The sequence below is a fragment of the Tamandua tetradactyla genome, chromosome 15 (assembly GCF_023851605.1).
Source record: "Tamandua tetradactyla isolate mTamTet1 chromosome 15, mTamTet1.pri, whole genome shotgun sequence".
Classification (NCBI taxonomy): Eukaryota; Metazoa; Chordata; class Mammalia; order Pilosa; family Myrmecophagidae; genus Tamandua; species Tamandua tetradactyla.
In genome coordinates, this window is record NC_135341.1 from 75,283,734 (window position 1) to 75,311,668 (window position 27,935).

General features: G+C 39.9%; 1 protein-coding gene across 17 annotated transcripts in view; it reads right to left on the bottom strand.

The window, feature by feature from the left end:
* CPNE4 (copine 4) overlaps positions 1-27,935 on the bottom strand; it is a 694,898-nt gene that overhangs the window by 171,085 nt on the left and 495,878 nt on the right. For all 17 annotated transcript variants that reach the window (XM_077130114.1, XM_077130123.1, XM_077130116.1 and 14 more), the window contains one exon: positions 17,152-17,331. In XM_077130114.1, coding sequence (XP_076986229.1) covers positions 17,152-17,331 — 180 coding nt within the window. The remainder of the gene's footprint in view (positions 1-17,151; positions 17,332-27,935) is intronic.

Sequence of the window (27,935 nt, forward strand, 5' to 3'; positions counted from 1 at the left end):
TGTGTCTATTCCTGTTAGAACAAATTGCTGCCCCTTCCATAATGGAAGAGGCCCAATGTATTCAACCTGCCACTAGTAGGCAGACTGATCACCTCAGGGAATGGTGGATATGAAAAGAACATATTTTTTGGGGGTCTGAGGTACACAAAACAAAAAGTTTTATGTACCTCAGAAAAGCCATGTCCTTTAATCCTGATTCAATATTGTAGGGTGTAAACCCTTTTGATTAGATTTTCTCCACAAAGATGTGGTGCTCCCTTGTGGGGCAGCCTTTTGATGAGATTATCTTCTGAAGGTGTGGCATGCCTAATAGTGGGTGTGGCCTTTTGGTTAGATGGAGATGTGACTCAGCCCATTCAGAGTGGTCTTGATTCATTTATTGGAGTCCTTTAAAAGAGGAAACATTTTGGAGAAAGCTCAGAGCAGATGCAGATGCTTGGGGAACAGTTGCTTCTGAGTTGACAGAGACATGGAGGTTTGATACTTGGAGTGCTAACAGAGAAAGCAGATGCCTAGACATGGGCAGATCTCAGAAGATGTTGCCATGTGCCTTTCCAAGCGATGCCAAGGATTATGTTCTGGAGGAGCTAAGCGAATGCCGACAGACACTTAGAGAGGACATCACAGGAAACAGAGGCTAAAAGCAATGGAACCCATGAGCAAGGGACCAGCAGATGCCAGCTGCATGTCTTCCCAGCTGACACAGGTGTTCCAGATGGCATTAGCCTTTCTTGAGTGATGTTAACCTCTTGTTGGTGCCTTAATTTGGACATTTTCATGGCCTTAGAACTGTAAACTTGCAACTTAATAAATCCCTTTTTTAAAAAGACATTCCATTTCTGGTATATTGTTTTCTGGCAGCATTAGCAAACTAATACAGTGCCTTAAATATATCATACCACTGCCTTCTTGCCTCTATGGTTTCTGATGAGAAACTGGCACTTAATCTTATAGCAGTTCCCTTTATATGATGAATTACTTTTCTCTTGCTGCTTTCAGGATTCTCTCTTTATCTTTGGTATTTGACATTCTGATTACTATATGTCTTGGAGTAAGTCTAATCAAATTTATTCTGTTTGGAGTATGTTGTGTTCTTGAACATGTATATTTATGTCTTTTTATGAGTTGAGAAATTTCTAGCCATTATTACCTCAAATAGTCTTTCTGCCCCTTTTATCTTCTCATCTCCTTCTGCGGCACTCATGCTGCTTATGTTTGTGTGTCTCATGCTGTCATTCAATTCTCTGTGACACTGCTCAGATTTTTCTCTTCTTTTCTTTAGCTGTCATTCTTTCTGTAAAATTTCAATTGTCCTATTTTCTAGTTCGCTGATTCTTTTTCCTGTTCAAATCTACTGTTGTATTTCTCAGGTGTATTTTAAATCTCTTCTATTGTGTCTTTCATTCTAATAAGTTCTTTTATGTTTTGTTTCATACTTTAAAATTCTTCTTTATGCTCATCCAGTGTTTTCTTAATATCTTTATTTATTTAGTCATATTTTCCTTCATCTCCTTGAATTGATTAAAATTTGTTTGAACTTCTTTGATTAGTTATTCCAAATTCTGTGTCTACTTCAAAGTTTTAATTTGTTCCTTTGTCTGGGCCATATCTTCCTGTTTCTTAGTATGTCTCGCAAGTTTTTGCAGATATTTAGGTATCTTATTATCTTGATGAGTTTACTCTGAAGGTCAGTTTCTCTCTCTTGCTTAGGGTTTATTTTTGGTTGGCTTTGTGTTAAGGCTCTTCTTTGGCACTTGTTCAACATAGTCAAGAGCTGAAGAATTTTCCATGTTTAAATGATCAGATTTTTTTTCAGCTCTTTATCTGATTCTTGTACTGGGTATAGGCACAGTTTTTAGGATTATGGAATTGTTTCATCCCCTGAAGAAAACTTCCTTTCCTCTCTTCTTTCTCAGAGAATCTTGATCTGTTTTGTTTGTTTTTGCTTTGCCTCTCTGTTTTTAACTCTCCTTTCAAAAGGCTCTAGCTGCTTTTGCCTGGAGGGCAAATTCTGGGAGAAGGATCAACACCGGAGAATATTTGCAAAGTCAGTATTTCCCAGCCAAAACAGGGCCAGGAACCCACAAAATGGGTACAGACCAGTACCGAAGTACCATCTGGAGAGGTCAGGAAAGACACCAAAAAAGCCATTTTGATGGCTCCCTGAAGCTTTACTTTCCTGGCCTGCCCAGCAGGTAGTGTGGTTTAGCAAACTCCTGCAGGACTAAGGAGGCCCCGAGTCTTTAATCCTTTCCTGCCTTTGTCTTGTCAGGAGTGTGATTGAAACATGGTCATGGTGGTGCTTGTTGGGTGAGCTAAAACAGTGATTCAGAGCTGGGACCCAGCAATCTAAGTTCGCTGATCAAAACCCATGATGAATACTTGGCTATGCCCCAGCCCCTGTTGCTGAGGAAGAGGGCTTTTACACTGCTGTCATCCTCAGTAGCCAGCCAGGGATGGATCTGAGGTGGCTTACTTGATGGTGGGGGATGGGCACTGGTTCTTTACAGTAGTTTCTCAGTGTCTTCATCATACTCTTCCCTTGATACCGTACAGTGCTCCTCTGGTCTCTGAAGCCCTAGAATAGTTGTTTCATACAGTTTCTGACTGTTCACTATCTGGTTTTGGAGTAGGTGTGAGTCATGGAGCTACCTATTCTGCCATCTTCCCCAAAAGTTTCCAGGGTGCCTAACTTTTATACATTCATTCTGTCTTGTCCCACTGTTATTTTAATGGAGTAAAAAGGAATGTTGTTCAAGGTGGGACCACACAGGTCAGAAAAGGGCTAGCACTCATGGGATAGGGAGTTGATGGGTAAACAGAACTAAATCAGTAGAAGCAGCTACTCAGAGGTAACTGGAGGAAACGAATGCCCTTTACATCACTACCTACTCAACTCTTGGCTCTGCCAGCAGTTCCTATGAGATTGGGAAATATGTTGAGGGTCAATATCATTGAAATCCCCAAAGACAAGATGATCCCACATTAATATTCACCCTGACCACACAACACCTCTTTGTATATACCTTATATTCAATTATGCTGTTTCCAATCTAATGGTATAGTATGAACACTTTCACATTCTATCAATTATTCCTCTGCATGACTTAAATGGCTTTACAATATTCCAGTTTGAAGACCAACAATTATTTAAAAAATAACCTCCCATTAAGGCCATTTCCAATTTTTGATTCATAGAAGAGAGATATGAGAGAGACTATGTATATGTTTAAGGTTGAAGAAACATGTCACAGATTGCTCTTGTAGTGTAGGAGACTGTCTACTTCCTCACACCTTTGTAAAACTTTGTCAGTTTTATAAATAAAAAAAATACGGTGCTGGGAGGCAGTATAAGTAGTGGTTAAGAGCAAAGACCCCATAACCTGGTTGTCTGGGATCAAATCTGCTAGTTGGTGATCTTGGGCAGCTTGCTTAACATCTCTATGACTCAGATTGCTCACCTGTAAAATTGCAAATAGTAAGTAAAGTACCTTATGGCATGGTTGGCAAGATGAAATGACTCACTATGTGCGAAATGCATAGGTCAGAGTCCAGCCCACCAAGAGTGCTCAGGGAGTGTTGGCCCTTAGTAATCTGCATTAACTGGACTACTTTTGAGATTTAACTTCGTTTTAGTCCTATCACCATTCGGATTCCTCTTTAATTGAAACCCATCTTTATATCCACATACCCAGCCCAGTACCTAACACATAGGGAATGATAGATAACTGTTGAAGGAATAAACATACGAAGGAAAGGAGGGAGGCTAATGGTAAATTGTATAAGTTTTTCTTTCTTTCTTTATTCCTTTTTTTTAAAAAAGTAGGGCAAAGGTAAAGCTTTCGCTGCGGTAAAACTGGTGGAGAGAGAAGGATGAAGATAGAAGGCAGAAAGGAGAGAAGTTATAAGTAAGAAAGAGAAAGACTTGGCCAGGAACTCAGGTGGAAGGGTTGCCCTCAGAAAAATGTAGACCCTTTTTACTCTGAGATAGGGGGCATTGGTGGCATATTAACATTTTGAAGTAGATAACAGAAAATGTTGAAGGCATTCGTTTCAGGCTGATTCCCATTTTCTAGGTAAGTTGCTGTTTGTTGAGAGTTGAGTGAGGACATAGTGGGGCAGTAGGAACTTTAAAAGACAGCTGAAGTTTGGGGCCAGCCTGTTGCCTGGATGAGAGAAAGAACTTCCGAACAGCATTATTTTGCATCCTAAGTAGTTGTTAGTAAAGATATGATAAACAGAGTTTGCAAACCTGCTATAAAGGGCCAGAAATAAATATTTTAGGACTTTCCAAGTTTTATGGTCTCTGTCTCAACTACTGAACTCAGCTATTGTAGTGTGAAAGAAACAAGAGATAAATGGATCTGACTGCTCTCCAATAAATTTATTTATGAAAACTTGCATGGGACAGATTTGGTTCATGAGCTGTTCTGCAATCTCTGCTCTTCAACAACAGACTCTTCTGTTCCCTCTGTCGGTCTCTCTTTCTCACACACACACATACACCATCCTAAGACTGGCCTGGTCAGATGTTTGCCTAGGTGGCTAGACTAGGATCTGGGTTTTCTGGGATGGAAATAGGGCCAATTCAACAAAACCCAATTTGTTGAATGATTAATTTGCCAAATGATGGAGTTACCAAATTTAATAGATATACTGACTTACAACAATGTGTTTCCTTTAACTCTTTAGAAAGTTCATCACAATTGACTTAATGAGATGGGTTTTTTTGTTTGTTTGATTGTTTTTGGCATGGGCAGGCTCCAGGGATCAAACCTGGGTCTCTGGCATGGCAGGCAAGAATTGAGCCACCACTGAGCCACCACTGCACCACTCAATGAGATGGTTTTAATAATATTTTAAAGATTACTTTACTATTTTAATTGCTGCTTTTCATTTTGCTTCAGAAGGTCCTTTAAGAAATGTCCAATTTGTTGAATGCTAAGAGACAAAGGAGAGTTTATGGCTACATCTGAAACTCAGAAAAGTTTATGATAATCAATAACTGAATTTCCTAAGTATCTGAAGCCAAAAATTTGCAGAGATTTTTAAAAGTTTTAAAATAATTTTAGTAAACTATATCTATATGTAGTTCAAGAATCATCTTTTCAGTAAAGAAAATATTCGATAAATTTAGAGACAGTTTTTGGGCTAATGTATTATTTGGTGAATTGATTTTGGATATTTGACTTCAGCAAATTGGCCATTTGGTATATTGATGATTCAGTTCATTAAACTATAGGATCTCATTTTCTAGGAATGGCATAATATATACTGTTAGGATATTTTTATCTAAGTCATCCAGGATGCTGATAATTGAGAAGGTACTGCAAGACAATGCTTGTAGGGGAAAATTAAAGGCCAGATGGTGGGGAAAGCATGTGAAAGCACTGTGGAGATGAGGATCAAGGTTGGATTTTTACATCCAGTAGCTCTGAATTGGGTGGAAATGGGATTGAAATAAAAGCTGTTTGGGAACAAGCAAAAGTAGAAGCTGTGGTGGAGGTCCAGGGCAGCTCCCGCCAACCTAGATTCATACATGTGACTCCCTGTATGGGTGGGCTGCTCAGGGGACCACTGCTAGGGCAGAATGTGGACTGCATGTCCAGCACAGAACTGGCTTAAAGTGCTGGGACCAGGACACACACTTCTAGCTACTTTTGGCATTGACATGTTGGGTTCTTGCAAATTCACATTCAATTTCAGATATCTTTTCTTCCTCCCTGCATTCATATGAGGGTTTTTGTGTTACTGTGATTATTTGTGAAACAGGATTTGTAAACACATTCCATTCTAATTGCTTATAAATTTTTTTAAAAAACTATCCTTGAAATTAAATAGACAGATATGAGGCCCTGCTTTGCTGGGAGGTATACATGTAGGCTGATACACTGTCTGATTGGATGAGGTCTGTGACCTAGCAGGATCGAAATACCAAATGTACTGAGATGAGAAGAGGGGGAAAATTGTTCTAAAAAGGGATGAGAATGTAGAAGGGGATGCTTAATTTCAAAGTCTAGGGAAAAGGAAAAAGATGAATGAGAATGTATCCAAAACCCACCCTCTAGAGATGAGGTAACTGCATCTCAGCAAGGTTAAGCAAATAGCCCAAGATCATAGAGGGAGTTGGCAAATCCAGGGCACCTGGCTGGAGACCTCCACTCCAGAGCTCTGTAAAGACGATTTAATGGTATAAAGGGAGAACTCCAGAGAAAGCAGAGAATTGTCCTATGATCTGAATTTAAGATTATTTGCCTGATACAATAAGAATAAGGCAAGAAATAATTTTATTCTCCTTGGAGAACTGCTTACCCACAATCACCCTATGTGAATTCTACCTGCCTATAAATGGAATAGACAGTGAGCAGTAGAAAGCAGGATTACTCCCCAGAGATTTCTCAGCCAGTCTATGGGAGCTGAGATGATGTTTTTCACTTAGGATACCATTCATCACTCATGTGGCTACTGCTTGCAGTAATTCTGCAAAGTTGGGGAAAGTTTTCATGTGGGAGGCAGAAAAGAAGTGAATTACTTGCTGCAGTATAAAATTTTTACTTCCCTTGACTGTGAATTTTATGCCACAGGAATATTGGATGTTACACAACTAAGTGAAGCCTATGAAATCTTCCTCAGGGCATAGTACTGAGCTCAGACAGCACCCTCTGCATTGTCATATCCCAGTGTTCATGAATCGGGGTCATCCAGACCTGACACTAAATTTCCATTGATTACTGACAGCGTGTGGTCTGCTGATTCTTTCAGGTGCCAATATAGTTGACTTGATTCTAACATTCATCTGGGTTAGGAAAGGTGCTAACAGTTTGAATAAGGGGTACAATCAGCTACATTCAATGTTTGGGAGGAACAAACTCCGGAAACCAAGATCTTCACCAAGAACATAAACTTCAAGCAGTGTACGTAGTTTCCTAGGGGATTGTAAACTTTATGAAGCAATTTTAGTTTCCTCTGCTCTCAAGATGTTTTCTTTGCCCTCTTTAAGTTCTTCAGATAATTGCCCAAAACATTAGTTCCTTTCATAATTAAAACTAATAATACAGTGTGCAATCTCACCTTTTGTGGAGTCTTGGGTGCAATTCATCCCAAAGGTCAATAGATTTACCCAGTCCTCTTTCTCACTTTGAGGGGCCCAAGGAAATTAAACTTGTTAACCTACACTGTAAGACAGACATCCAGGAAAGCTACTGTTGCAAGTCAGAGAGCCTGAGTTTACCTTAGTGGTAAAATAACAAAATCAGAGTGACTCTCAAATGTATAAAGGATTCATCTTGAGCAAACTTGTCCACTACATTTCCATACATGCCTTTAGCTCAGGCTGGTCTTTGAAATTAAACAGACAGGCACAGAAGTGCCTAGAGTAGGCCTTGAGAGAAATGGTCCTGTGACCTATAGAGCATTGGTCTGTGAGGACTGGAGGGATGGAGTCAAAGTAAGGGAGAGGTGGTCCCAACCAAAGGGGAATGGCCATGCAGAAGCAGTGCCAGGCTCTCTGGGGACATTCATTTTATATAACCAAAGAAGCTTCTGGAGAAGGAGGAGAAGAAGATAGAAGCAGAGACTTATATTGAGAGTTCACTGTATTTTAAGGACTGTGCTTCAGCCCGTAGTCATCATAACAACCCCAAGAACAGGTTCTATGATTATGCCCATTTTACAGATAAGAAAACTGAAAAAAAGTAATGAGTGGCAGAAGATAGAATCAAGCCCAGACAATCAGACTCTATAGCTCTGTGTTTAACCTCTACCCATGCTGCCCCTAGTAGGTGGTAAGCTACCCGGGGGCAGCAACCATGTCTATTCCATGTCTGCATTTCTTCCTTTTCTTGGAACATAGTATGCTTTCAAAAGTTTGGCAAGAAAGTAAAGGAGGATCTGTTTAGGATTCTCCACTACCAGCACTGGTATCCAAGCCCCTACATTAGGTAGTCAGGGATTATAAGATTGAGAGTAAAAGTGGAGTTCTCAGTCTAGCATAAGCATAATAGGGAAGAGGGCTGCTACTAAAGGTCACAGTCAGGAGCACAGCCAGAATTGGGGACCAGCACTCAGAAGCCAATAGGAATCTGAGCAGCTCTTGGCCCTCTATTATATGCACACTCCTCTCTGGGCCATATGGCCTCCCTGTCTTTCTGACATTCACTTATTCTTCTTTCCCTCTACAAAATGACTTTCTCTTTTTCTCCAGGCAAGAGAAACAGCTGTGGTAGTTGACCCTGTATACATGTTCTTTGATGTCAAGCATCTTACATTGAATGCCTATAATCATTGGGCCAAGCCCCAGTTCCAAAATTCCAGACAAGGAAATGTTCTTAAGTCAGCCCTGGCCCAAATACCTGTGGCCAGAAGGACAGGGTGATATGCCCTGCTGCCAGTCTAGCAGGGGTCGGGGAAGCAGCCTCACTGAGAATGGGACAGGGGGCAAGCCTGTGCAGATGGGTGATTCTTTGAGAAGAAGTATTTCCTATACACATTCTGTGAACATCCCTGTTCTCAAATATACACCAACCTCTGCTACCTCCTGTCAAATCCAGTAACCAGTCTTTGCCTTACAAGTGCCAGTTTTTGTATTTCCCTAGACCCCACTGAGGCTTTCTATCTGTAATTGGGAGAACTGAGCTGCCAGCTGGTTGACCTGGAATCCAGACTGGATCACCTCCCAGCCTCACCAGGGCTCTCTGGCTCCTGTGAGTGCAATGTTTGCCCAGAAAGAAGAGCTGGGAAGAGAGACTGCTCTTGCTCAAGTTTCAAAGAACCTGTTAGACTCATTAGCATTCATCAAGACTCTGGGGCAGTGGTTTTCAGTGTAGTTCCATGACCAGCCACAATAAATCACTTGGAAACTTCTTAGAAATGCAAATGATTCAGTCCCTCCCCAAATCTGAATTAGAAATTCTGGCAGTGGAGCCCAGCAATCTGTATTTTAATAAACCTTTAGGTGATTCTGATACATGCTCAAGTTAGAGCACCTTTGCTCTGGGGGAAGATGGCATATGAACCTCTCTCATGAAGAAGTGTCAGATACCGCCCCCCCCCCACACACACACACAGCCTTCAGGGGGTTTCAGATTTCCTTGCCACACTATGATGACAGAAAGTGTTTCCTCTGAACTCTAGAAGGAGAAATACACTAAAGAAAAGCCACATGGCAAGGAAGAGAGGAGAACCATACATAATTGTAACTGTCTTCTAAACCAGGGAGAAGAGAAAATGTCTGCAAGAGAAGCAATGATGAAACCCAGGGCAACCACTGAATTAGGACAATGGGTTTGCTCAACAAGGTTGAGGGTGAAAGAGAGGCCGGAGAAAATACCTTCTGGGTGCTGAGCTTGAAAGATTCTGGTTTGGGGAAGTGTTGACACTGACACTTTCTAAGAAGCCATATATAGTTAAAGTAAACTTAGTATTGCAAATATTAAGGAAAGAAAATCAAGGCTATTTTTCTGTAAGTGAATTCCTATATTGCCTCTCTCAGTTTTACTATAAAGCAAACAAACAAAATTAGCAAGGTCAACTCCAATATGGATTTGCATTAATAGATGTGACATCATCTTTACACTAGTTAGTGACAAACCAGTAGAGTAAATGGAAAAGATTGTGAGGGGCTTAGGAGCTAGATGGAACAGCTCCATCGCTTACTAGCTACATGGCCTTGGATAAGTTACCTTAGCTTTATTCAGTCCTTTTCTTAATCTGTAAAATGGGGGTGATAGTAGCATCTAACCTCCCCAAGGATATTGTACTAATTAAATGAAGTGAGGTATATCAAGTGCCTAGCTCAATGTCTGGTAAACAAAAGTGCCTGGGGAAAGCCAGCTGTTGTATTTATTATATTTAGTCTTTCGGCCTCAGTACCCACTATGTTTTAATGGATGAAGCAGTAGAAGAATGTAGGGAAGAATGAATGAGTTAATAAGCAGAGCAAGGGAAAAAAGAGAGCATTGCATTCAAGTTCAGCTTGTAGTCTCTATAGTGAGGGATCATGTCTCTCTTTGACAAGCCCTCAGTTGGTGGTGCAGGCAAGGGGTTTATTTAGCTCCTTGTCTCTTCGTCAACAGAATTCCAAGGATGATCTCCAAGCACACCCAGAAGGAGCAGACAGCTTTTCGAGAACCCTGTGTACCCAGGACTCGCCCCCCTCATCCATCTGCTGAGAACGCACAGTTCTGCCTGGAGTTCTCTCCAAGGACATGAACCTTCATTTGGCATTTTTGCTCAGTACTAAGTCACTTGCTATGCTTATTGCCTACTTCATGGCCAATGTCAGGTTTTAGTTAGCCGAGGACAGGTCTTTTTCTTCCCTAAAGCCTCAAAGTCCTTAATTTTCACATGATAGAGTGACAATTTGGCAAACTCAAATGGACAGAGTGAGTACTCATAGACAGCCTTGAAAGGACAGGCTCTGAAGCTCTGACTTCCTACATAATGCTCAGGAAGTCACGTTATCTCTCTTTATGTACCTTAATTGACACAAAATAAGAATTAGAATACCTGTCCCAAATTATTTCAGACAACTGATTTAAAATTATTTTTACTTAAAAATAGTCTGAGATAAGTAAATGTTAGAACACATAAAACATAATACACACACATACACATACACACTTTCAATCCTTTGAGTATTTTGACTCAAGTACTAGTTGACAAACTGAGGCAAAATTATAAGTTCAGTTTTACTACTTATCTAGGATGTGAATGTTCCCTTGTAATGCTTTCACCCTCTATACTTCCACCTTTGCTCCTGAGACAGTGTTGGTTGCTACACATCTCAATTCTATTTCCTAGGTTCTCACCACCTTAATAACAGCTTCCATATCTTGAGTCTTCCCTCCATGCCAGGGATTCTGCTTAACGCTTTATATGCCTTCATGATATTCCTTGAGTTGGGAAATATTATATCCATTTTCCATCATAAGAAACACTGAGGCTTAGATAGCTACAGGAATTTTCCTCGTGACATACAACTAGAGGGCCACTGAGCTGGGATCTGAACCCAAGGCCATCAGCCTCCATAGCAAGTACACTTAAGCATTCTGAAATAGTGCCTCAGACCCCGACCACACCATTCCTAGTCCCTCAACAGCTGCTGCTGTCCAGCCTCACTAAGCAATAAACACTATCACCACTGAAGTTATGAAGAAGAATATCGATGGCTTTCTTTTTGTTTGGTCATACTAGAGAAAACAATTTAGAACAAAAAGAAAAATTTCCATTTACACCAAAGACTTGCAACCTGTTAAGGGTAAAGAAGTACTCCCTGGTCTTCATAAAAATCTCATTACAAATGCATTTTTCTGGTATGTTATTCTACACATAGAAAATACTCAACAAAAGTTTTGGCCTTTAAGACAATATAAAGTTCATACTTTTATCTGAAAAAGGGTAAAGAGAGAGAGATGTCCTCACATACTCAAGGGTTTTAAAAAATTCTTTATGGTTTGTTCATAAGTGGTATGTTCAATGGATATCCTTGCAAGATGAAATAAAATAAACCACTCATCAGTCTATTTCAGGGATATCATTCATTTTCCTGCTACCAACTGCCACCTATATGGAGTCAGCTCCCAAATCTATGTCATCTACTCCAGATCCAGGTGTTCAGCCACCAAGGGGCAACCTCATCATGATTCCCAAAAGACATCCTGAGCTCAAAGTGCCAGCACCATATTCTATTCCCCATCCTACCTCAATATGCTTCCCCTCAAAGATAGCCAGTTCAGCTCTCCAGACACCTCTAAACTCCTTCTAATCCCATCTCTAAGACTTGTTGATTCTATTCTTGAAAGAACTCTCTTCATTGCTTCTTCATCTCTTTTGTATAATCGCATTCATTTCCTAACTGGCTTCCCTGCCTCCACGTCTATCCATTCCCAACCATCTTTCACAGGAATTCCAAAGTGATCTTTCTACTATACACATCCAATGTTGTCATTCCCACAGTTAAAATTTTTCAGCAGGTGCCAAATCTAAACTCTCCAAATTTAGAGAAAGGCTTTTCAGCCTGGTTTCCTTTCATGTCTAGCTTTCTTTGCCCCTTTCCCACCCTCACCTGATCACCCAGCCATGTGGAGTCACATAGATTTCTCTGCACCTTTGTGTGTATCAGTCATCTTGCCCAGAGAGTCCTTATTTCTTTTCTCTGCTGAATCCCTATCCATCTTATGAGATTCCAGTCTAGAATCATCTTTCTTTTGAGACCGCTCTGATTTCTCACTAAACAGAGGTAAGTGCTTCCCCTCTAGCCCTTGGAGCACATCTCTCTTGTAGCACTTAATGATATGCATTTTGATTATTTATTTACCTGCCTGTGTCTTCCTGCTAATTATGAGCTCCTCTGAGGCAGGGCCTCTCACTTTTTCATCTTTCTAGCTCTAGCACATCTGTGGTACTTGCTAAACATTTATTGAAAGAATGAATACATATATGAATGAACTTTATCATGCTAAAAAAATGTCTACACTGGCTTGATATTTCCAAAATTAATTAATCAATAAATTGGACTTCAGTGTCTGTGATATTTAAGACATGCATTATAACAAAAGAAGTGCTGAAAATGGTCCCTGCCTCAAAAAACTTACAATCTAACTGTAGAGACCAGATAGCTACATACAAAAATAAATGCTGGGTGATGCAATGGTGGCTCAGCAGGCAGAGTTCTCACCTGCCATGCTGGAGGCCTGGGTTCGATTCCTGGCGCCTGCCCATGAGGAAAAAAACAAAAAAAGAAAAAATAATAATAAATGCCAATTAAGATAGAAATAGGGTTTTAATGTACCAGTGGAAAGGAACTTCTCAAGGCAATATGGAATGAATTGCCAAATGAATGAAACAGAGATGGTGGGTTCAAGATCTTGGAGTCTGAAACAGTCACTATGGACTGGGTAAAGGGCTCTGTGGAGTATGACTTGACTATTTAGAAGTGGCTCATCACGTCGCAAGTGACAAAAAGTCATCACACAATGAATGTATTGGCTGAAAACCCCAGGAAGGTCTGATTTTAGGCAAGACCCTATCCAGCAGTACAAATAATACCATCAAAGTCCTGATTTCTCTCCATTTCTCTGAGGTGTCAGCTTTCATTCCTTTTCTGCCACAAATTATCATGTTTTTACCTTTCCTCTTCTTCCCCAAGCAGCTTTATGTTTTGTCCTTACCCATACTTTCCCAGAAGGCCCCAGCTAACATGCAGTTGCAGCTCAGTATCTCTGATTAGGTTGCATACCATTTTCTTGGTTACATACCCAATCACTGTGCCACAAAAATAGGGTTTAAGCCAATCCATGTCCACTTCTACAGTGTAGGAAAGGTCATTCCCACCCATCGATTGGCTGATAATATGAAAAGGTGTTTCCCCAAAATATACAGTATACCAAAAGGTCAGCATGTCAAATGGAGGTAGCCCAAGGAGCATGGCTTACAGCTTCCTGAACAAGTCTGACTCACTGCACATTTGTTCATCTAAGCCAAGATATTAAAGGAACTCTCAGAACAGGTGGCCTCCCCAGGTTATCCTTCCCTAGGTCATGACAGAGTCCTGGGTTAAGGGTCAAGAGCTCCAGGGTTCTGATCTTGGCTCTATAAAGACATTGAGTCTTTCTGATCCTCAGTTTTCTCAACCCATAGGATAGGGATAATGACACTTGTCTTCCCAGCATTGTCAATGAGGGTCAAGTGCAGTTATCAGTGTGGAAACTCTTTCACAAGCATCAAAAATATATTTAGAAAGCACTATTTGTCATCTCATCCTCAGTCCTCACTTGTACATACATCTTAACAGATTAAGAAAATTAAATGAATACAACCAGTTTTTCTTGCCTTCTACACTCTAGTGGGCCTGGCCTTCTTTTAGCTTCTTACATGTATTGTATCAATATGATGCTTTTAGCTCAAGGAATGGAAAATCCCACTTCAGGTGGCTTCAACAATAGGGCATTATTTTCATATAACAAGGAATCCACAGATAGGGTAGCCTCCATAGTATGAGAGGCCTATGTCTCTTCTTCTTTTTGTTCTCTTAAGAGGCTCTACCTCACCTAAATGTTGCTCTCATCCTCAGCTTTGCTGTAAGGTGGCTGTAGGCACCACCAGTGGAAAGGAATTGCTTCTTTTTGTATGTGTCTTTCTCTAGAATAGGGAATATTTCCAGGAAAAATCCTCATATCTTATGGTCAGAACTGGACCACAAGGCCACCCCTAAACCTTTCTCTGGCAAGGGCACATGGGATTCATATGATTGGAACATACTCAGAATTTACCCTGGAGCTAGGGAGAAGACTATTTTCAACAAGGCCACTTCTACCTTTCAGGTGGAAGGTAGACACCTGAAAATAATCAGGTTCTGACAGCTAAAAGAGCAGGGCACTGGCTGCTGGGTAGTTAACCAACAGAGTCTGTGTGGTAGATGCTGTCAGGGCCCTGCTTATGTCCCCAGGCTTGACGACTTCTGTGCACATTGCTGACTTCCAACCACCAGCACCTGCATTTCTTTGCATGCAAGCTTTCTCTGGTTTTTGAAGTCTGCTTCGTTGTCCATGTAGCATCCCAGAAGTGCTGGGCATTAATGCTCCCATCTTGGCATCAACCACTGACTAATGAGAGTATAGGTAAGCCCTCAAGTGTAAAAATACTCCAGTTTCCTCCTCCCTGGGGTTAGATAACTCTGGTGTTTGCTTTGCATTGGTCTCCAGAATTTCCCCAGCAGAATTCAGCTTCAATTGCCCACAGGAGTAGCTGGCTTGATCACATACCCTTTATAACATGACTTCATTTCTCTGTCTCACTTTTCTACTCAACTATGATTTCCTTCACCTTCCTCAACTTCTTGTCTCAGAGTTTGATTCTTGGGAAACCTAAATGAAGACATTCCCCAGTATGTGCTGAATGCTTTTCCTCTTCCTTCTCACCTAATAAATCCTCACTCACCCTCCAAATTTCAGCTTAAATTTCACCTCCCTACCTTTTGGCCCCCTCTCCACTTGGTGAGATTCTCCCATTGTTTGCTCTCTTATAATTCATACTTCTCTTAACAGCATTTACCACAGGTGTGGTTCAAATACTTGTTCACTTAATTATTTGCTTTATATCTTTATTTCCAATTAGACAGTGAGCTGCTTGAGGGCAGAGAAAATGTTTTTGGTTCAGCACTATATCTCTGGCACCTTGCACAATGTTGGGGTCAAGAATTTGCTGGCTCTTGGAAAGATGAACCTACAAGAGGTAAAGATATAAGTTTGAGTCTAATCAATGCAGACAAAATGAGCAAAACTTTAGATGAAAAATGTCTTTTATTTATATCTTCCTGCATAAATCGAGATTTATTTCTCAGGACAAAGTATTACTTTCCTACATTAGAAGGAAGCCCATTGTATGAGGGAGAACGTTGGTGTGGTACATTTGTACCTATAAAAGGCACATTTTACTCATCTTCTTATTTTATTTACAAAATACCACGTTCCATACCAAATCCAAACTTCATTCATTCATTCATTTAATACCTACTTATTGAGCACTGTACCTTGCAAGGCTCTGGAACTATTTGCTACCAACTCTCTTCAAATGAGAAAGACTATTTTTATGGGGGCTAGTCCAGGTTTTCTCTCTGTCTCGTTTCAGCTGTAGTTCCACATTGGGCTTTTAGCTTTTCTAAAGGAATAATTAGAAATCCTAAAACGTCAGCCACTATATATGCTGAAGAACAGTAACTAAGGACATTGTCTATTTTGTCACCTGGTGAGCATTGGGATACATTTCTCTTAGTGATAACTGACACAGGGCAAAGTGAAAACAAGCAAACGTGTATAGCTGCTGTCTACTTTCCAGGCAGACTTTCTCATTAATCCCTGACCCAGACTCTTTACCACTGGTGGGTGGATCCAGGTTTTGTGGGAACTGAGGTTTATACTGATTGGGAGGCTTCTTTGAGAAAAAAAGTACAGAACAGAAGAAAACTACACAGACCCTTGAAAGGGGCCCAAGCAAATGAAAGGTTCTGAAGTTTGGGATTAACTTAGTTTCATACAAAATAGCATCTGGCCTGACTCACTACTGGTCTCTCCCTGCCCCTTACCCCTGCCATATTCGTTCTAAAGTCTGTGTTTTGTTCACATCGCTCTCTTATTTGGAAGGCTTCCCTCCTTCCTCTTCTTTGATCCCTGGATGATATATTTTTTTAAAGTCTGGTTCAAACCCTACCCTACCCCACAATGTCTTTGGTTCTACTCAGCAGAAAAACTCTCCCTTTTGTGAAGGCCCACAACCTTCTGAGTCTCAGGATATTTTATCTCACTGTGGCTTAAAGAACATCATGAACTATAGTTGATGTGCATTTATTGTGCTTTTACCAATTAAATCATCCACTTCCTGGGTACCCCTCGGCCCCTACCACAGTTATAATAGCTGGAAAGGAGGGAGAAAGCAAAAGCGTCTGGAAGCGAGATGATGGAGTTTGGAGTCAGGTGACCTGGTTTGAGTCCTGGGCCTGCCACTTCTTAGTGTGAGGCCTTAGGCAAGACATCCAAACTCTCTGAGTCTTGGTTTTATCACCAATAAAAGCAGATATAATTGTGATATTGATTAACATTATTGTTATTAGGATTAAGCAAAACCATTCATTCATCAACTACCTATTTAGCCCCATCTTGCACTATTTTTGGCCTCAGAGGCTTGGAAAAATGTGAACAAGGGAAACTCCCTATAGGTTCTCACTGCTGAGTTGGGAAATGAAAGTTTACAATGTAACAGGATAAGACTATAGTAAATAACAAATAAATGAGCAGGACTTGTGACCAGACACATAAAAAGAGCTCAGTAAATAGCTCTTCAGTAAATGAGTAGTTAAATAATAGTTGCTAAATAAATTGACACAGTGAGGGAATGCAGAAGAGAAAGTTATTAATTTGCAAAAATAAGTAACTCTTTGCATATTTGCAGCATCATCCCTATGTAAATGCAATTATGCATGACAGTGCCTGGAAAGTCATAAAATGCTACATGTTAAAGAAGAAATAAAATCTATAGAAGAAAGCAAGGGTTGAATTAGGGAAAAGAGAGGGAGAAAGGCCCAAGTAAGGGAGGGAAGGTGGAAGAACAGATGGAAGGAAGAGAGGGAGGGAGGAAGGAATGGGTCTGGGGACACACCTGGCCAAGTGTACACTCCATGCCTCCAAGGAAGTCGGCCTCCTTCAGCCCATTGTGGTTGCTGCTGATGTCATGGACTTCAAACCGCAGACGCTGCACCTCTTCAAAGTAGAAGTCCACAGTGAACAACTTTGAGTACACTGGGTTTATGCAGGTACGGATCACCTCTGTTCTGTCCACCTGCAGGAGAGAGAAAGAGAAAACCATGCTGACATTAGGGCTTTTTATTATTACCCTTCAAGCAAATTAATCTCAGATGCTTCTCATTCTTCCAGACTGTAAATACCAACCGTCGACTCCATGTCGGCCAGGACAAGCAGTTAAAATTCTACAAGAAAGGAACTTTAGACAAGGAGCCAAGTTTCAAGGAAGAAAATCTTATTAGACATAATACAGGATCTACAGCTTTCTGTTGTAAGAGTATGTTGTTAGGCAATGGGGCAGCAAGATGAGTCAATTATTAGTGGCTGCTTGGAGCCTTAAGATGAGCAAAGAGGCTGAGGGTACATCTGGGCTTGGGAGGAAACACATCCGTAAGTGATTAGTCATGCCTGACAGGCACAGCGATGGAGAATGATGTGTACACTTCCCATTTCACCAACTCTACTGTAAGATGAGTTTCCTACTTCATGATTCCCAGGATAAGGAAATGGAAAGGCTGAGAGAATGGATATGGAAATAACTGCCTTGGGTCTCAATTCTGCTCTTTATTAACTGTATAATATTCATATAGTTAATTCAATTCCCTGGTCCCCACTCTCCTCATCCACAAAATAGGGGTGAGTATTAAAAGAGTAGCTCCGTCCAGCTATAACATTCCATGAGTCTATGTTTCCCCTTGCTTTCTGTGGCAGTAACTCCCTAGTTGTCCCACTCTCCCAGATCCTTATCTGTCACTTTCTGTCCTGTATTCCAGGAGACTGACTTCTATGGATTAAATTCCCTGGGTTTGGATGGATTCAAAGGGAGGATTTGGAAGAGATCAGAAAGTGGGAGAACAGAGAGGTGCGAAGCCTGTACACACACAGATTCTGCCAGCAAATGCCGTGCCAACACAGGAGCTCTTTCTGGGGTCTGGTAACATAGGACCAGTTCCCCAACTTTCAGACAGAAGGGTGATCTATTAGCTTGATTGGTGTCCCCTTCCAATTCATCCATGTCCACTTGGAACTTCAGAATGTGACCTTACTTGGAAGTAGGGCCTTTGCAGATGTAATTAGGTAAGATGAGGGTGGTCCCAAATCCAGTGACTGGTGTTCTTATGAGAAGGCCATGTGAAGACACAAAGACACACACAAGGAGGAAGGCTATGTGATAACAAGGCAGAGAATGGTGTGATCCAGCTCCCAGCCAAGGATTCCAGTAATCACCAGAAGCTAAGAGAGAGGCACGGAACAGATTCTCCCTCAGAAACTCTGGAAGGAACCAAACCTGATAACACCTTGATTTTGGACTTCTGGCTTTAACTGTGAGTGAGAACAAATTTCTGCTGTTTTAAGCCACTCATTTTGTGGTAATTTGTTAGAGTGGCAATAGAAACTAGGACAGGTGTTATGGCTTCCTCGCATTGTTCCCTACTGCAGCCCCCCGCCCCCCAGCTATGCCTCACCATTCTTTATCGGCTCCCTTAACCCTGCTCACACCCCTGTAAAGAGTTTAACCCTTGACCTTAAGCTCTCTGGATATGCCATCGATATCCCTCTGGGACCCTTGCCACTAAAGTTTTTTTCTTCTACATTTGTCATAAGCTAAAATACCCAAAACCATTCATATTTTAGGAAATCTTAAAGGACTAGGTTACAGATTCTACAGCATCTCTCAATTACAGATGCCACCCTTCAAATCGTATAAGTCACCTGGAATCCATGTGTACTGTCAACTTTCAAATAGTAAATTGGTTTATTGGATACTTTCTGATTGTCACAAACTTTGAAAACCATTTCCTTGCTTTCAAATGAGTAAAGGGAAAGAGTCTCTGAATAAAATGAAGGGAAGACAATCTTTGACTATATCACGCATATCCCATACTGTCCAGGAAAGAAAATTTGTTGCTTGGCCAGCCTCCCCTTGAGTTCAATGCTTCATCCCTGGCCTTTCCTACTTGGGGCTCTTAGTTTGCTAATTCTACTCTGACAAATATCACACACTGGTTGACTTAAGCAACAGATATTTATTGGTTCACATTTCAGATGCTAGAATCCACCAACAATGTATCTACAAGTCATATTTTCTCCAGGAGCCTGTAGCATTCTAGTGTTGCCTTGCTGGCAGTCCTTTGGATTCCTTGGCTTGCAGGTACAACTCTGCCTCTGTCATATAGTGAGCTCTCTTTCCTTTCTGGCTTCTATTTCTGTGTCCAATTTCCCTTCACCCATACTGGGTTAAGGTCTACCCTCATTCAGATTGGCCACATCTTAACTAATATCTTCAAAGGTCCAATTTATAAATGGTTTTACAGCCATAGTACCGGAGGTTAGCATTGAGCATAACTTTTGTGGGGGACATGATTCAAACTCAATGGTCACTGTGTGAGAGAGGATTGTCCTGTATGTAACACCACCTTCCATTCTTGGTAGGACAGATAGTCTGGTCACGTCCCTCTCCAAAAGATAGGCAGGCAGACAGTCAAATCCCAACTCATTGCTGTTCAGACCAACAGTGATTTTATTATTCAGGCTTCCCATGGAAATCCAGCTTCTGTTTCAGCTGAATTTTACATTTTTATATAATTTAAGTTCTGGGGGACAGAACGATTATGCCACTGGCTGATTGCTTGGAGATACAGGATTTACTATATTGGATGCATTTTTTTCAGCTGTTCAGAGATCATGATTTTGGATAATTGTATAAATCAGAGGTAACAAACTGGTAGTCTGCAGGTTCATGTTGACTTGGAGGAATTTTATTTGTCCCTCTCAAAGTATTTTTTCCCTTAATTTGCCAACATCTGAAAGGGGATATTTTCATTGCTGCCACACAGAAAAACAACTAAGAATATCTGGCAAACTTGGCCCAAACTCCTTGTAGCAACAATTGAGGGCTGCCCCATTCAGTCTCTTCCAGGTCCTTCTCCCCTCACTGAATTTATCCACCAGGTCCCATATGAATTTGAGTTTGCAACATCTGGCCTAAATTCATGGACTATGAGATAGCTGATAAGAGATTTAATTATATGCATATAGCACCTCTCAAGATAGGATTTAAAGATAATACCTTAAAAGTAACTTATAGGTTGAAATGATAAGGGATGGGAGATGGAAACTCTAGTCTCTGTCTTTCTATTTTACTCACCCCTAAATGGTTATATAAGGAGGATGTGTGCCAATCCTGCTACCTATCTTTTCAATTCTTGATTTTCAAACTGTGATCCTACATAGGTATAAATTTCATGTTGGCATCAAGCCACACATCAGACACCTATGCAAGGTAAGCTATCAGCATGCAACATTGAATGACTTGTTTGTTTTGTTTTTTAAGGAAATGGCTAATTGGACAGAAATCAAGTCATCATAATTTGCTAGCAAACATTTGCATTTCTAAGATAGATAATTTCTGAAGATAATCCCAGGGCCAGTAAAACACTCAAGAGTAGAGGTGCTCAGGAAAAAGAAGGGAAATGATAACAGGGGAAGCACTTACAATACTAAATATGTATTTGAAAGATGCTTTAGATAGTTCTGCAGGCTGAAGCCAGGTTTAACCTGAGCCTAGGACAGTTCTTTTTTCCCACTAGAAGTGTTAAAGTTGAGGTGGTTGTTTCCAAAAGAATATCTACCAATTTGTGCACCTGGCTGTATCTGAATCAACTGGGGAGCTTTCTTTAAAACTGAGATTCCTGTTCTCTACCCCAGGCAATTCTGATTCAGTAAGTATAGAGTAGGGCCCAGGGATCTGTATTTTGTAAAGTGTTCCAGCAATTCTGATGTGTGAATCATGAACTAGAGGAAATGATGAGATGTGAGATCTATCCCTCCTGTGTCAAATTTGTCATGGTTTATTTTAATCTTGCTAGGCCTCAGTTGACTAGTCTACAGTTATCCTTCCCAGTTTTAATGATTGATATATTCATACTACTTTGTAGTTAACAGAATGTGCTCACATCCATTTTTTTCATTTAATTCTATAGCAATCGTGTGGTGTTGCATTATAGCATCTACCTAAGAGAAAATTCATGGTCAAATAGTGCTATCCTCTGGATGTCAGAGTGGACAGTGTAACTCATGTTTTCTAACCTCAAAGCCTGGGCTATTTTCCTAAATTCTTGTTTCATGAGTATCCTTAGGAAGAAAGGAAAAATATAGTTAGGCCATGGTGATGGTTAGAATAAATCATTGAATATTCGTTTTGATGAGCTGCTCTTTTAAAAATCTCACCTAAAATATTTCTCAGGATAACAATAAAATTTATAATAGCTAACACTTATTGAAGACCTGCTATGTCAGAAGCCTTCTTTTTTTAAAACAGCGTAATGAGATATAACTGACATATAATAAGCCACTTATTATTATTATTATTATTATTATTATTTTGGGCATGGGCAGGCTCTGGAAATCGAACCTGGATCTCTGACATGGCAGGCGAGAATTCTGCCACTGAGCCACGGTTGCCCATCCTAAAGCCACACTTATTTAAAGTGTACAATTGGAAGAGTTTTGACATAAACACTCTTAAAACCATCACCACAATGGAAAGAGTGAAGATATCCATTACCCCTCAAAATATCCTTATACTTTTTTGTAATCCCTCCCTCCCATGCCACCCTGCTTCCTCTTCTCAAGCAACTATTTAGCTTTTTTGTATTACTTTAAATTAGTTTGTGTCTTCTGGAATTTTATATAAATTGTATACACATATACTCTTTTTTTCAGTTAGAAAAGTTGTGGGTTTATGAAAAATTTTGCATAAAATATAGAGCTTTCATATACTGCCCCATTATTAACACCTTGCATTAGTGTGGTTATTTGGTATAATTGAGGAAAGCATACTTTTATAATTGTTCTATTAACTGTGGTCCATGGTTTAACTTAGGGTTCACTGTTTGCGTTACACAGTTCCATGGATTTTAAAAATTTTATTCTAGTAATATATATATATGCAACCTAAAATTTTCCTGTTAACCACATTCAAAATATATAATTCAGTGTTGTTAATTATGTTCACAATAATTGTTGTGCTATCATCACCACCATCCATTGCCAAAACTTTTCCATCACCCCAAGCAGAAACTGTACATTTTAGGCATTAAGTTCCTATTCCTACGCCATCCTGCCTGCCCCCTGGTAACCTGTATTCTGGATTCTGACTTTATGAGTTTGTGTATTCTAATTATTTCATATCAGTGAGATCATACAATATTTGTCCTTATTTCACTCAACATAATGTCTCAGGTGCATCCAAGTTGTTGAATGTATCAGAACTTCATGTATCTTTTGGCTAGATAATATTCCATTGTGTGTAAACCATGTTTTTTTATCTATTCATCAGTTGATGGACACTAGGGTTACTATCATCTTTTGGCAATTCCCTAATGTTGCAATGCACACTGGTATGCCGCCAGTTCAGTTGAACCTCAAATAAAATCTGAGGTTGCTGGGTTTTGCCTAGCCCTGGCATCACAGGAATGAGAAAGCCTTCTTGACCAAAAGGGGGAAGAAAAATGAAACAAAATAAAGTTTCAGTAGCTGAGAAATTTCAAATAGAGCTGAGAGGTCTTTCTGGAGCTTATTTTTATGCAGTATATAGATATCCCTTTTCAGTTTTTAGTATACTGTAGTAGCTAGAGAGAAACACCTGAAGCTGTTGAACTGTAATCCAATAGCCTTGATTCTTGAAGATGATTTAAGGGATAAATTTATGAGTGTGAAATCCTTGTGACTGACACTCCCCTTATCCAGTGTATGGACAGATGAGTAAGAAAAAAAGACAAAAAATAAACAGTAGGGGTATGGGGTTACAGGAGACTTTGGGTGTTCTTGTTATTTTAATTTTTATTCTGATTTTGATTGCTTTTGGAATAACCAGAAATCAATTGTAAGGATGAATGCACAGCTTTATGATGATACTGTGAATCACTGATTATATAATTTAGATGACTGTATCTCAGTAAAAAAATCATTGAGGGAAAAAATAAGAATCAAGGCTATTGGATTACAGTTCAACAGTCATGTCCCACATTTCCAGGGAAATTTACACCTCTGGGATTCATGCCCCACATAGCTGGGAGGACAGTGAGTTCACCTGCCAAGTTGGCTTTGAGAGAGAGGTCACATCTGAGCAACAAAAGAGGTGCTCTGGAGGTGAATCTTAGGTATAATCACAAGTAGGCTTAGCTTCTCCTTTGCAGGAATAAGTTTCATTAGGGAAAGCCCATAGATTGAGGGCCTGGCCCATTAAATTGGCAGTCCTCAATGTTTGCAAGAATATTACGTCTTCTCCAGGTGGGGAAATGTAATGTTTCCACTTTTTACTCCAGTCCCTCAAGGGGACATTGCAGATACTTTTTTTTATCTTCTGCCCAGATTATTCTGGGATGTATCAGGGCATCACACCAACCTATACAAGCCAAAAAGATGACTCCCTATTCAAGTTTCCATGTAATTATAGTGTTCAAATAAGCTGGCCATGCAAGTTATATTAGATAGTGTACTACCAAAAATATAAATTTTGCACCAAATAAAAGTCTCTTCCTTTGGTCTCACACAGAAGCTGAAGTTTTAAAATACAGTCAATATTATCTTTGCCCTTTAGTCTTATTTACCTTAGTCCTACCCAGATCAGCTTCATTCATATCTCTGATTGAAGTCTGAACACTTTTTCAGTGTTTTTAACAGTTACCATGTGGGGTAATGCTGACTTTCTTAGCTGCACAACTCTGAGTCTAAGGTGTCACACAAATACCTGAAGTTCCAGGGAACGACCAGATTATACACAAACTGCTCAGCATCTCAGAATTTAGAAACAGCAGTTATAGCTCCAGAATAGATATGATTGCTGTAAGAGCTTCCAATCTAGGAACCTTTACAATAGGTTTTCACTTGATAACCAATACTTTCAAATTCAATTTGAGAGTTTGAACTTCATAGTTAGTCCATGTTAGTGAGGCTTTATGATATTTGTCTTTTCCTTTCTGTCCTCAAGTTTCATTTACCTAGTTGCATGCCACACAACTTCATTCCCTCCTGCAGCTGCTCAGTAGTCCATTGTATGTATATATCATGGTTCCTCTTTCCATTCCTCAGTCAATGCACCCTTTGGCCACCACTATCCAATGCAAATCACTAACACTGCCCCCACAAAAAACAGTGTGCAACTGTCCATTCCTGTCTTCCTCTGAGTTCCTCCAAGTATATGCCGAACTATGGGGTTGCAGGAGCACATAGCAACCCCACCCCTAGCATCCTGTGGAGAAGCCACCACACTGCCCTCCAGAGAGGTTGCTCCACACTTCCCTACCAACTGCGAATAGATTCATCTCTCTCGTGACATTTTCTCCAGCACCTGTATCTCTCTGCTCATTTTTGAACAGCTTTATTCACACATCATACAATTCAATCTAAGTAAAAAAAAAATCAATGGTTCCTGGTATAATCACATAGCCATGACTTCACCACGAAAATCTCTATGAGGATATTTCCATTTCTTCTGCAAATAATCCCTTACCCTTCCCCCACATCCCCCACTTATTGACATTTAGCTTTAGCATAAGGCCTTTGTTGCATTCAATGGAAGCATATTATGATGTTATTGTTAACTATAGACCCTAGTATGTGTTAATTGTATTTTTTCCTGTATAACATCCCATTTTCAACACCTTGCAATTTTGACATTCATTTGTTCTTCCTCATGCAAAAACATTCTTATATTTGTATATTTAATAATCATCACTGTCCACAACTGGTTTTGCTAAGTTATATTGTCCCAGTCTTTATCCTCTTTCCTTCTGGTTCATACATGCCCCAGCCCTCCTTCCTCAACCATACTCATACTCAGCTTCTTTCAGTGAACTTACACATTGTGCTACCATATTGAGCTACCCATTTCTGGATCTTTACTATCAATCTTATTGAACATTTTGTACTCCTTCAGCGTCAAATACCCAATCTCTACCTTCTTTGTATTTCCTGTGCTTTCAACTTTAACTCTCAAAGTTCTCTCATTGATGTTAATTCAAATTATTGAGGCCATACAGTATTTGAACTTTTGTTTCTTATTAATCTCACTCAGCATAATGTCCTCAAGGTGCAGCCATGTTGTTACATGTTTCATGACTTTATTCTGTCTTACAGTTGCATAATGTAACATTGTATGTATTACAGAAGTTTGATTCTTCTGTAATCCATGGATGGACATTTGGGCTGTTTCCATCTCTTGGCAATCGTGAATAATGCCACTATAAACATTGGTGTATAAATGTCCAGCCTACAAGCTCTCCTCTGTCTCAACCACACCCCCAGGAGGGAGAGTCTGCTCAAGTTAAAGGTACCACATCACCTTATGCTGGTGGGCAGAAAAAAGCACCACATACTGGGCAGGATAGGAAAACAGAGTCCAGAGGCATCATAGGAAAGCCTTTCAACCTGCTGGGCCTCACCCTCAGAGAAAACTGATACAGGTGACTCTTTCCTCCTGAAAGGAGGCCAGTTTGGTCTGGGAAAATCTTGCTGGGGTCTATAATACCTAAGTAGACCCTCTTAAGGGAGGAGAACAAAGGCACCATAAAGGCAGGGCAAGAAACAAGAAAACAAGAACTGAAAAATTCTGATCTGTTAAACAAAACCTAAGCTAGAGGTCTAGAATAAGCTGAACTGAATGTCAAAGAACAGACAGACAACAAAGTCATCCAGCAAGAAAATCCTAGGTAAAAAAAGTGAAAACAATCTCCAGAATAAACTAATTAAGGTAACTAAATGCCTAGACGCCAGCAAGAAATAACAAATCATATTAGGAAAATTGACAATATGGTCCAGTCAAAGGAACAAACCAACAATTCAAATGAGATACAGGAGTTGAAACAATTAATTCAGAATGTTCAAACAGACATGGAAAACCTCACCAAAAATTTAATCAATGAATTGAGGGAGGATATAAAGAAGGCAAGGACTGAGCAAAAAGAAGAAATTGAAAGTGTGAAAAAACAAATCACAGAACTTATGGGAATGAAAGGCACATTAGAAGAGATGAAAAAAACAATGGAAACTTACAATGTTAGATTTCAAGAGGCAGAAGATAGGATTAGTGAGTTGGAGGATGGGACATTTGGAATCTGACAAGAAAAAGAAAATATAGAGAAAGCGTTGGAAAAATATGAGCTGGGACTCAGGGAATTGAGTGACAACATGAAGCGCACAAATATACATGTTGTGGGTGTCCCAAAAGGAGAAGAGAAGGGAAAAGGAGGAGAAAAACTAATGGAGGAAATTATCACTGAAAATTTCCCAACTTTTATGAAAGACTTAAAGTTACAGATCCAAGAAGTGCAGCGTACCCAAAACAGAATAGGTCCAAATAGATGTACTCCAAGATACTTACTAATCAGAATGTCAGATGTCAAAGAAAAAGAGAATCTTGAAAGCAGCAAGAGAAAAACAATCTATCATGCAGAAAAACAATCTATCACAAGGAGAAGCTCAATAAGACTATGCATAGATTTCTCAGCAGAAACCATGGAGGCAAGAAGAGAGTGGTATGATATACTTAAGTTACTAAAAGAGAAAAACTGCCAACCAAGAAGTCTATATCCAGCAAAATTGTCCTTCAAAAATGAGGGGGAAATTAAAATATTCTTAGACAAAAAACCACTGAGAGAGTTTGTGACCCAGAGACCAGTTCTGCAAGAAATTCTAAAGGGAGCACAAGGGAAAGATAGGAAAAGACAGGAGAGAGAGGTGTGGAGAGGAGTGTAGAAAGGAAGACTATCAGCAAAGGTAAAAAGAAGAAAAATTAGATATGACATGTAACATCCAAAAGGCAAAATGGTAGAAGAAAGCACTACCCTTACAGGAATAACACTAAATATTAATGGATTAAACTCCCATATCAAAAGACATAGACTGGCAGAATGGATTAAAAAGCAGGACCCATCTATATGTTGTCTACAGGAGATGCATCTTAGACCCAAGGGTAAACATAGGTTGAAGGTGAAAGGTTGGGAAAAGATATTTCATGCAAGCAACAATCAGAAAAGAGCAAGAGTAGCTATACTAATATCCAACAAATTAGACTTCAAATGTAAAACAATTAAAAGAGACAAAGAAGGACACTATGTATTAATAAAAGGAACTATTCAATAAGAAGACACAACAATTATAAATATTTATGCCCCAAGCCAGAATGTTCCAAAATACATGAGGTAAACACTGAAAAGAGAAATAGACACATCTACCATAATAGCTGGAGACTTCAATTCCCCATTTGCATCCATGGACAGAACATCTAGACAGAGGACCAATAAAGAAACAGAGAATTTGAATAATACAATAAATGAGCTAGACTTAACAGACATTTATAGAGCATTACTCTCCACAACAGCAAGATACACCATTTTCCTCAAGTGCTCATGGAACATTCTCAAGGATAGACCATATGCTGAGTCACAAAGCAAGTCTCAATAAATTTTAAAAGACTTAAATCATACAAAACACGTTCTCAGATCATAAAGGAATGAAGTTGAAATCAATAATGGGCAGAGGGCCAGAATATTCACAAATATATGGAGGGTCAACAGCACACTCTTAAACAACTAGTGGGTCAAGGAAGAAATTACAAGAGAAATCAGCAAATATCTC